The sequence below is a fragment of the Musa acuminata genome, chromosome BXJ1-9 (assembly GCF_036884655.1).
Source record: "Musa acuminata AAA Group cultivar baxijiao chromosome BXJ1-9, Cavendish_Baxijiao_AAA, whole genome shotgun sequence".
In the NCBI taxonomy this organism is placed as follows: domain Eukaryota; kingdom Viridiplantae; phylum Streptophyta; class Magnoliopsida; order Zingiberales; family Musaceae; genus Musa; species Musa acuminata.
In genome coordinates this window covers 6,961,290-6,972,630 of record NC_088335.1, presented here as the reverse complement: position 1 = coordinate 6,972,630, position 11,341 = coordinate 6,961,290, and the positions used below count along the sequence as shown (strand labels likewise).

Here is an 11,341-nt window from a genome sequence, read left to right as displayed (position 1 = left end):
AAGATGTACAAACCCATCTAATGTTTGAATGTTCTTATTAAGGCCAAAATCTTATAACATAACATTATCAACACTCAAATAAATGAGACTAAATCAATATTTGTCTCTTGTCTCAATCTTGTAAATAATGGGAACTTCAATAGTACTTGACATTACTATCATCAGCAAACACCCTTTGAAGTTTCCCTCTTTATCAAACCTGTGATATGCATCTCTCAATCTTATCCCTAACTTGATAATCCTTTTTTTTTTCTTTACATTTAGCAGTAAAACATGTTGTTATGTTATCACATGAGCCTTTGCTCTGATTATTTTCACATAGATTCAAGAAATTACTTGATCTCATGCAGTTTCCTCTGTCAAAGGTGATTGTACTTTTGGCAGCTATGTTTAAGGGTATGCAATTCACTCTGATTGTGTAGGATCTGCTATGATACTGTACTGCAAAAGGCATGAGCTTAAAAGCTTCATGTATGATCACAAAACATGATTATTACTGGTATTTACAGATGTGTAAAAGGTATAGGAATCATATGAATTTTGCTTTGTATATTAAGTAACACTAAAAAAATATGTTCCACCCACATATGAAACAAAGCGAAGCAGCCATAGCAGAGAGCTGCACTCAGTCCATAGACCAACTGAATGAAAGAATCAAAGAATTTGTGAGTAATACTTGGAAACTAAGATAAGGATTAATTGATGAACAATCTTAATATAATGATTCAGGGCAAGAAGATATGATCAAGGTAACAAGTCACGAGTATTGTAGAGAATCCTAAGTAATTGAAACAAAGCATGTTAACAGAAAAATGAGAGATTTTACAAACTTGGTTCTCATACGACAATCCTGACAGTGGTTATTTCAATATTAAATATCTATAGAAGTTTGCAGCATTACAAGCAGCAGCTGACAGAAGAGTGAGAATTTCATTAACGTAAGCAGATTGAAAGATTGCAGGGATTACACAATTGATATAATCATCCAACATAATTATGGACAAGAAATTAGATTAGAAAAGTTAGGACAAAGATCATGAAAATACAGCAGTTCCCAGCATCTATATGCATAAACTCTGCCGATTAAAAATCCAAAAACATACATCAAAAGGGAAATTTAGAGGGACAAAAAGCAAGAAACTCTGAATCCTGGAAACGTTTTCTCAACGAAAAAACCCATGATTCAGAGACACCAAAAGCATTAGTAATTATGCTATAAAACAGAAGAGGTCGTTTGGATCTAGCGAGACGAAGAACCTTCATGTGTTCCTGTTAGAGAGCCGCCGCTTATAGCGCTTCAACACAGATGCCAGGTTCTCCTTCCCCTTCGGGAATGCAACATCACCTGCAGCAGTGCCTGTCCGTCCCTTGCGACCAGAGACAGCGATTTCGACATCTTTAATGATCTCAAGTATCATACTCGCAGTTGTAAATGGTGCCCTGATTGGTTTTGAGTGTTGGCTTAGCAGCAACTGGTTGGAACCTTCTGGTGCTAGTTCAAGACAGGAACAGGTGCTGAGGGGATTCCGTGGTCGGGAAAATGCAAGATCAAGAATTCCCTGTGTTGAATAACCAAAAAAAATTTACTATATACTATATAAGATATCACTTATGAAAAAATACAGTAGGGGAAAAAGTAGGAAGGGCGAAAATCGGCAATCTAAGATAAACCAAAAACATAAGGAAAGATCCACTTTACCCTCATGTTATCACACAGCCTATGTTCACTCATGGCGGGTGCAAAAGAAAATGCAATAAGTATATAGTTGTCCTACATCTGAATAATCCAGGAAAAAAAATAATGAAATGACATATAGTGGGATATGAAACTTAGAAACAGCAAACCAGTCTCAGTCACCATTCACCTTAGTCTACATATTTACCAGGATCCATGAAAAAAGCAAGCACATCATATGTTCTAGAGAATTATAAATCTAAACAGTGTCTGTGGTATCTTCTCATTTCAGTTTTTTCACATTATGAAATGAAGAAAGGCACAACGAGAAGACTCCTGGAGTATATTCACCTGAAAGTGGTTAAGAATATATATTTTTTACCTGAAGGCGGTTAAGAACGTATGTGTATTTGCCCCATAGCTCTGGCCGACTTTCCACATGGGACAGCTCTAAGATCCGATGAATACACCAAACTCCAAAACTTACAACCAGGGATGCTTGCCATACACAACCATCTCCACAGTTCGGCAACGACAGAGAGTAAGGGGTATCTGCCTCCTCATTCCTCTGAACTGAACTAAGCCTTTGATCAGATGACAAGTACTGAAGTCTATTAGAGTGTAACTGATTCATGTCATTTGCACCTGCTTTGTGTATATACTTCTCGGTTGTAGAAACCTTACAAATTAGTTCTTCATCACAACCACCATTGTGTCTAAATAGCCAATCTGATCCCTCTAATTTCAGGAGCTTTGTAATACAAAAACGAAGAGATTGCAATAACTTGAGTTCTGAATCTGCACATGATAAAAGCTCTTCCGAAGCACTACTTAGTTTGTCAGTAACTGCTCGATCCCCTCTACTTTCACCTCCATTTGGCATGCCAAACAGTTGTTCAAATGGTTGTCTAGACCAAAGGGATCTGGTGTCTGGGTTCAACTTTGACTGAAGTGGGAGAACATCCCTATGAAGTTTGGGTTGATAGAGTTCATCAAAAGCTAACGAAACTCCAGTCTTGGAGATAGGATTCAAATAATGTTGCTGTTGAGATATCATCCTACCCAAAGATGGCTGACCAATAGGACCACCTGAATTTGCCTCGTTCAATAACAAGTTCCTGCTGGCAGCAATAAGTGCAGAAATGTCTGGTGAACTATGATATTTCTTAGTGCAGGAAGAGGAGCCAGCATTTTCACTAGGTTCAATTAAAGAAGGGTTGAAATAAGGTCCTTCTACCTGGACCCTGCGAACTCGAGGCATCTTTGGGCTTTGCAGACTAGATGTTGCAAGCGAACCTAGCCCATTTTGCCTATCACCATACAGAACTGAGTCCTCAAAACCTGGAGGAATTGATGGAGGAGATTTAGAAATTTTAGGAGAGTCCAGTGACACATTTGACAAATAAGGAGTTCTCCCTGACCCAATTTCTTTGACATAAGATGCTATCTGGTACCCATGTACTGTTGCTGGCTGATAATCATGATTGTCAGAACACTGTGGCAAGTATAAACTAGAATAAGGTCTTTCATTCGAATCGAGCTGTCTGCTAGACAAGGCTTGTGAACGTGTGTTCAGTATTTGAATGTTGCGAGACCGAGATGGGGATCCCATCCGAAACCCATATGATAACTCTCCCTTAGACATATTCATTCGTTTCGGAGAGCCATAATCCATTGAATTTGGTGAGAAAATTGCCCCCCTATCCGCATCTGTGCAGAAATTAATCGAAGACTCTGTTCCTACATCCACTTTTATTGAACTAACAGTTTTCAAGTTTAAACCCAATAGAGCATCATACTTTTGCCCAATGGCTTCTTGTGTCGGTTTCCCATGGAAATCAAAAAGGTGCCCCCAGAACTCATCCAAAATGATTGCCAACTGCCGGCGAGAGGAACGACCTAATCCAGATGACTTTGATGAGCTTTCATTGCCAATACCACCATCAGAAACTTTTACCTGAACAGGATTAAAGGATCCAGAATCCTCAGATGTCAAAGGTGGCAATGATTTGGTTACTGACTCCTTAGCCACCAAAACCTCTTCATTGTCCTTATCTCTGGAAATATCTGCCTTTAATGCCAAATCTTTCTGCACTTGATCAGATTCTTGTCTTTCTACAACACCAGGATCTAACAAGCTAGCAGAGGATGTCTTGTTCAGAGTTTCTAAGTCAATTTCATTAACAGACTTCAATTCTTCATTTTGAAACATTGCGGTACTAAAGGTATCAGAAGCACTGATACCATGAGTAGGTTGATGGCAGTCATGATCAGGATCAATAGCTGCATCAGAAGCAACAGAATCATGAGTAAGTTGATGGCAATCATGATCAGGATCAATAGCAGTATCAGAAGCAACAGAATCATGGGTAGGTTGATGGCAATCATGATCAGGATTAATAGCTGTATCAGATTGGTCAATATTAGAATCCAAAAATGATTTATCATCATGGTGCTCCAAGGTAATTTCTAAAGCAGATTCCACCGAAAGCATATCTTCATTAGTTGCAATTTTATCTTGAACATCATCTTTTCTTCCCCTTGATAGTTCAAGCTCATCCATTCGTGAATGTAACATTCCTATATCTGTCTCTGGTTTATCACTTGCAGACTTCAGTGGCGTAACTGTCAAGTACAGCATAAAACACATTGACACACAGGCGACAAGAAGAAAGGCAGCACATGTGGCAATTCCACCATTACTCATACCTCCCCTAAGGTCATTTATCCAACTGCTATTTCCGAATAACATTTCAGTGATGAAGATTACATTTGAAGCAAGCATCCCAAAAAATGCCAACAAAGCCACAATTCCCAGATACCATGATATTTTAAATGCTCCCATTATTGATTGTGACGATGCTACTCTGAAAAGGGGAATTACGGAAGATGGAAGAAGCATAGCCTGTATAACTTGACAGAAAATAAGCAATTGAAATATCCCTTCAGTGCCTGCACACTTTGCACAGCAAAGTGCTGGAATGACAGAAAGAGCTTTAACTAACAGAACCTGAACCCAAACAGAGATGTTTGCACCAAAAAAATACTGCAAGATTTCTTGCCCATCGATATTCCAAGTTAAAGCTGTAATCTGACTTGAGAATACAAGGACAAGAAATATTGCAACAGGTGCTATAGGAATCCAAAAAATCTGCAAAGTTCAAGTATGAAAAAGTTAAAATACATTGCCAAAAGATAACATCAACTTTTTAGTGTACTTATCATGAGACAACAACAAAAACATGCCATAATGTTCCAACTACTTAGGGTTGGCTACATGAATCTTTTTCCACCAATGAGCCTTATGTAAGGTTAATGTTCGTATTCTGACAAAGCAATCAAATATAGAACTTCGATGAGTGAACGAACAGGAAAAGCTGCTATGTTGAGAAAGCAACGAAAGGTCCCATGATAAACAGGGTACCATGTAGTATGTAGAACCTTTGTTTTTTTCTTTTTGAGATAAGTGATGAAGGTTTATTAACCAAAACATTTTATATAATTATTTGTGAAACTATGAATTTTGGTAGTCAAAACCCAAATAAGCAATCTACAATACATTAGCTATGTAGAAACCAAAAAAATGACTCTTTTAAGTCTTATATAGATGTGGAAATTTTGACTGCGCCTTCCAGACAGAAAGGAAAGCATCTCTCTGTGGATTGATGCTGAGACACCTGAAAGTAACCAGTGTAACTTGACAGCAATTTTTCATCAATCCGCCAACTGTGGAGGATTGTTCTCATGCTAAAAGTCACATCCTGACCTGTAAATTTCTAGACAAAGGTGCCTGATGAAAAGAATGGTGAATTCCAGCATGTCAAACTTAAAGCCAATTCAGTGGCCACAATTGTGGAAGACCACTTAATCCATGCTCAAAGGCAGGCGAATCATTGGACAAAAAGAAAGATTTTGGGTTTCAGAATCTGAAAAAGTGCTCTATAATCAAAAAGATCCAAATAAGTTTCACATTATATCCTTAAATCAACTTCTAAAGCCTAATTGTGAGCTAATTATATTATAAAATCGTGAAGTGATAACTGCCATATAAATGATGATGACATTCAAATCCTTTATTAAATTTCACTTGGACACTGTATATAAAAGTGATGCAAAAGATCATATGCAATTTATTTATATACACTGGCAAGTGCATGAAATTAATGTATTTATCTAGATGTTTAGGATACTTATTCTCTGATGTTAGTGGAGGCTATAAGCATCATCAACCATCCATCTCCAGCTCATTAAAATGTAATGAATTCTTGAAGAAAGAAAAATACAAGATTAACTTCTAAATTAAGATTCAAATTATAGATGCTTTTAATCAAAACTTTGCTAGTTTGCAACATCATCCTAGAGAACTTGTTGCAGATCCAGTATATTCAGACCACGCTTTGGTCACTATTCTCTTGAAAGTCTCTACCAGGTTGATCCAAGCATCCAACAAGGGGTGGTTCACACTAATACACATCATTGTTTGGTCACTATTTCTCACTCATTTTATTTAAGATCATCAACCCCAATCCATTTACCATCTCATTCGGTCTCCTTATTGATCATCAGATTGGAAAATTACATTTTCATATTGGAGGTTCTTCTTTTCAACGGTGCAAAAATATTATTTCTTTTTTCTTACGCCACGCATACCAGGTTACAAAGCATATCATTTGCAGACTGAACATAATCAAGAAAAGAACTGATTCATCTTTCAACTTGCATTAGATTTTGATGTTACTATACACTCAGTGAGGAAAATAATGAATCTGATGGAAAGCTGTGAGTATATCAATCGGAGGGTATATATCAGAGTACATGCTACTTAAAGAAATATACAATCGATGGAAACTATATGGCAAGGAATAAAGGCATATAACCTGATCCATCAGCAGAGACACATCTTCAAATTTGAGTTCAATACCGGTAATGCCAAAAACAGCTGCGGCCGAATTCATCAGCACATAATTAACCACAAATATGCCAGTGAAGATGAACAGGATTGCAAAAAAGTGATCATGAAGTAAGGCAGTTACAGGAACATTCGGGAGTCTCTTCTGCTGCATATAGACAAATCACACGATACAATTTTTAGAAACAACTGAATCAAAACATTCCAAGAACAAAACAAGAAATGTCACAAATGGGTGCCTCATAACTACAAGAAACAAAATCGGATTAACAAGAGTTCCTGAAACTTGGTTTCTGGACCCAAAATTGTACTTCGCAGTGGCAGCCTCAATCCTAATTTTTCAGATGCATAAAATGCAGAATAATCCCTTTCCAGAATAATGGTTTTATATAAAATAAAAATGAAAAATGGAAGTTTGTGCATTTTATATGGTAAATTCAGAATTAAAGCTTCTGGCCCTAATTCTAACTCACCAATAAGGTGAAGAGATTCAGAAAGATTACTGAAAAATAAAAACAATTAGAAAATTTCAGTCAACTTACCTGGACGATTGAAGAGTGGATATAAAAATTATGTGCCATTATGTTCGCACCAAGAAGGGCCATAAGTGAGTATGCATTCTCTCCACTCAGCTTGGGGAAAGTAACATTCGTTGGAAGAGGAATTTCTGGTTGACTGATTAGTACCCCAAGCACGTACAACAGCAAAGCAAAACCAGCTAAGCTTTCGTATAATGCTTCAGCCTTCCGATCATTCTGCACCTCAAGCAGAATAGGCAGCCATTAAAGTTTATCTATCCATGTCCAACTGTAACTTTAATAACAAAAAGGGTACAAATTAATGAATTACCAATAGATCAACAAAAATGGGTAACAAAACAGAAGCAACTGCAGCAAAACAGATGCTGCCCAATATGTTCACACCGAAAAGAAGGTTGAAACCATGTGCTACTCCCAAAATCTGCAAAAGTGCAAAATGAATCATGTTAATTAAGACCTTATTATCCATGTTAACAGAGTGATAATATTGTAGAACATAACAGTGATAAAAAAATATAATAAAACTGATTAAACACAGAAAGCACCATAGTCAGGTCTGAGGTAATCATGGATAGCTGATATTGAACTCCCAATATCATGCATGTTGTCCTTGAGTATTCCACGCTGCAAATCTTGTGCACAAGCAACAAAAAGAAGAAAAAAAAAAAAAAGTTCAGTGCATCTAATGAGAAAGGGGCCACACCATAAAAGAGAGAAATGAATACTATGCTCAAAAAGAAAATTTGCATCAAGCCTCTGCTTCCCAACTAAGACAGACATCACAGCCATTATTTCATTTGCAAGATGTTAAAAACCTTTGAAAACACACAAATACATCAACATGCTCATGTGCATGGACTAAAAAAAAGTCCTTACTGTGACTGATACATAGAACTAGTGGTAGCCCACTATTAGGCGTAAGTGCATTTTTCAAAAATCTGATTAGTATCGATACATTGCAAGATGTTAAAAACCTTTGAAAACACACAAATACATCAACATGCTCATGTGCATGGACTAAAAAAAAGTCCTTACTGTGACTGATACATAGAACTAGTGGTAGCCCACTATTAGGCGTAAGTGCATTTTTCAAAAATCTGATTAGTATCGATACATTGCAAGATGTTAAAAACCTTTGAAAACACACAAATACATCAACATGCTCATGTGCATGGACTAAAAAAAGTCCTTACTGTGACTGATACATAGAACTAGTGGTAGCCCACTATTAGTCGTAAGTGCATTTTTCAAAAATCTGATTAGTACCGATACAATCATATGTCAAACAAACTGTGGGCCAAACATTCACTTTTATTGTGTTGTTGCTTCTTTTACCATATCCTCTGGGTATAAATGTCAAGTTCTCAAAGTATTCACTTTTTGCTTTAGGCTTCTCACTCATAGAACCATTAAGAAGCAAGCTTTTTATTGATTTTAACTTGCAACTACATGAAAGTAAATGATGTTTTGCACGGGTTTCAGGAAAATGACTAAATATTGAAGCAAACAAGTTGGGAAGTAGTACCTGTGCAAGATTCTTTCTGGTGACAATGCCAACACATGTTGCAAGGTACTGGCAAAGAATGGCAGCTAAGTTGAAAAATAAAACTAGTAACACCAGATCATTTCCGAATCGGACCCCACCATCCACAGCTGCCAACCACTTTCCAAGGTCTATGTATCCCATAGAAATGACAAGTGCAGGACCAAGAGACGGAAAAAGATGAGCCATCACTCCTCTAGATGTCCTAGACTCCATGCTTTGATGATAACTTCTCCAGAAAATATTACGTGTGATACAACTGACTAGAAAAAAACCCTTTCAAAAGTCTGCAATTTGAGAATGTTGAATATGCTGCCAAACAGATTCTGTTGATTCAAGTTATATCCTTCAGCTAGACCAAAACATCTGCCAGTGCTTTTCTTAGAGTTGATTCTGGTGGTGATTATCTGGTATGTTCCAAGCAGCATACAAGGAAAAACATGGTGTTGCCTCAGTAACTCAAATTTCAAAAGATACTTCAAGTGAAGTAGCGAACTCACACCTCTTCAGCAGCAACAGCCAATGGTAGCAGTCCTGAAGCAGTGACAGCTGGAAACTAACTTCGAATTAATGATGCTTACAACCAGGACAAACTCTTTGCCAACCACTAGGTGATATTATTAACAGAGCCTAGTGCTGTTCACAAGTATTACAGCCCTAATCCACTTCACCCGCAACAACATCAGTGACCTTCTGGTAAAATGAATAGAAAAAATAAGACCAATCTAGGAATTGAACTAAACTATTTCAGTTAAAGATAATAACAAGTTCCTCCAAACATGGAAGCTTCGCTATCCAAAAACTGGCTAAAGAACATAATAAAGAACACTTCCACAATTATGGATTAGTCCAGAAAAGAAGAGGTTCAAGACAGGTTTAAAGATGGTAAAATTTTCTATTTTTTGATGACCAAGCCACAGCTAAACCGATACCTAAAAAGAGCTACACCTAAACATTAATCAATCTGCTTTAAGATCCAGCACTTGTTTAATTGCTCCAAATTCAGCAACCTAGTCATTTCAATACTTCCTTTTTATCAGATGAAGCACCCATCAAAGAGTTTTCCTCTAACACCTTCCACTAATCTGGAGAACTTAAGGAGATGGATGACGAATATGAGAAAAATAACCTAATAATTTCCATGGTTAAGAAAACCCACTTAATCCAACTCCCAGAGAAGAAATATCAATCGATCTACCACCAAACCTCTTTCCAGGCTGTTCGAGCGCACAAACCCTCTACAAAACAAGATTCTCTAGCAAGCCGAAGAACCAGAAGAGGAAAAGAGAACAAGTGGATACAGCAGAAGGAACCTCCGGGCTCTCGCGGTCGATACACACCCTCTTGCACTTCCTCCCGGCTCCAAATCCTCTCCCCAAGAACTCCCAAACAATCTCAGAAAGCTCAAGGGCCGAATTCTAAACGTCCGTATGGGACCAATGATTGATAAAAGCTGTACCTATGTCCATTTGAAGAGCCAGGATTGGTCGCCATCACCACCACAGTGACCACAATAGACCGAACAACTCCGCCTGCACCCCCACACCTCCATGGCCGCCACTGCCGGAAGCATCAAACAGCCCTGCTGGGGGGGTTCCCAGCAGCAATCAACAAGGGGGAGTGGAAGCTTGAGGAGGAGAAAAGCCTCCCAAAGCTATACTTAAATTCTTCCTCATTTTACTTCCTTTAATATTTATTTTATATTTATTTATGTACCTGTGATGGATTTTTGCATATACATCCCTGTCGAGTCTCAACCTCTGACTATATTTTTCTGGGAAACACCCTGAAAATTTAATATTCACACATATACCCTTTCATCACTATTACTTTATATTTTTCCTTTCATTATATAAATGTTATAAATTTACTACACGAAAATTCCATCAATACGGAATATAGAAAGGATAAATATATATATAAAGTATATTGGATTCCGATATATATACATATATATAAAAATTTTAGTACATATTTATTATTACAGACACTATAGACTTTCATATTATGTTATCATGATAATCTCGATTAGCTACTAACCGAAATGTAATATTATATAAATGCTCATTAAAAAATTATTATAATTATAAAAAATAAAATAATTTTTAAAATATTTTATTTTTTTACATATTTGGTTTGAACTCAACTAATTAAGGTTAATTACAAAAAAACATGAATTTATATATGAAGGACATTAGTATTTCAATATATACATGCTACATCAAAAATTAAAGATAAATTTATTGTTTTCATAAAGATTGATATTAAAATTATTTGAAAATTGGAAATAAAGATGCCTTGTAATAAAAAAAATCAAAATATTGAATTTTTGACAACAAAAAAAAAAGGAACAATAAATTTGCATGTAAAATTTGTAAGGATAAGTATATTATAGAAAGATTATAGGGTTAATCCCATCTTATCACTTAATAGAATAAAATTGTGTATATTAATTTCTCTCATATTTCATATTTCGATGAAAATCTCATGGATGATGTATTAAGAATTAAAGATCGAGTTTGATATATATTATGGAATAAAACTGGATACATTATTTTTTTTCCTATTGACGAAAGTCTCGCGTATTCGATTTTAATAGTGGCCATCAATACGATGACAAAGATAAAAAGAAAAAAAAAGAATAGTAGAATTGAGCTCTAATTTGGAGACCATAA

The 11,341-nt window shown here is 36.4% G+C and overlaps 1 protein-coding gene across 2 annotated transcripts; it reads right to left on the bottom strand.

Moving 5' to 3' along the window:
• Window positions 1-911: 911 nt before the first annotated feature.
• Window positions 912-10,312, bottom strand: LOC135582791 (protein ETHYLENE-INSENSITIVE 2-like). 2 transcript variants are annotated; one of them, XM_065082533.1, is made up of 9 exons: window positions 10,126-10,312; window positions 9,169-9,359; window positions 8,649-9,073; window positions 7,669-7,755; window positions 7,434-7,544; window positions 7,127-7,339; window positions 6,553-6,732; window positions 2,058-4,826; window positions 912-1,559 (listed from the first exon to the last, which is right to left on the bottom strand). In XM_065082533.1, the coding sequence occupies exons 3-9, from the start codon at window positions 8,880-8,882 to the stop codon at window positions 1,260-1,262; spliced, it is 3,894 nt and encodes a 1,297-aa protein (XP_064938605.1). In that variant the 5' UTR covers window positions 8,883-9,073; window positions 9,169-9,359; window positions 10,126-10,312; the 3' UTR covers window positions 912-1,259. The 2 variants fall into 2 exon arrangements, with proteins under 2 accessions (XP_064938605.1, XP_064938607.1); XM_065082535.1 differs by having other exon boundaries at window positions 6,553-6,729.
• Window positions 10,313-11,341: the final 1,029 nt, after the last annotated feature.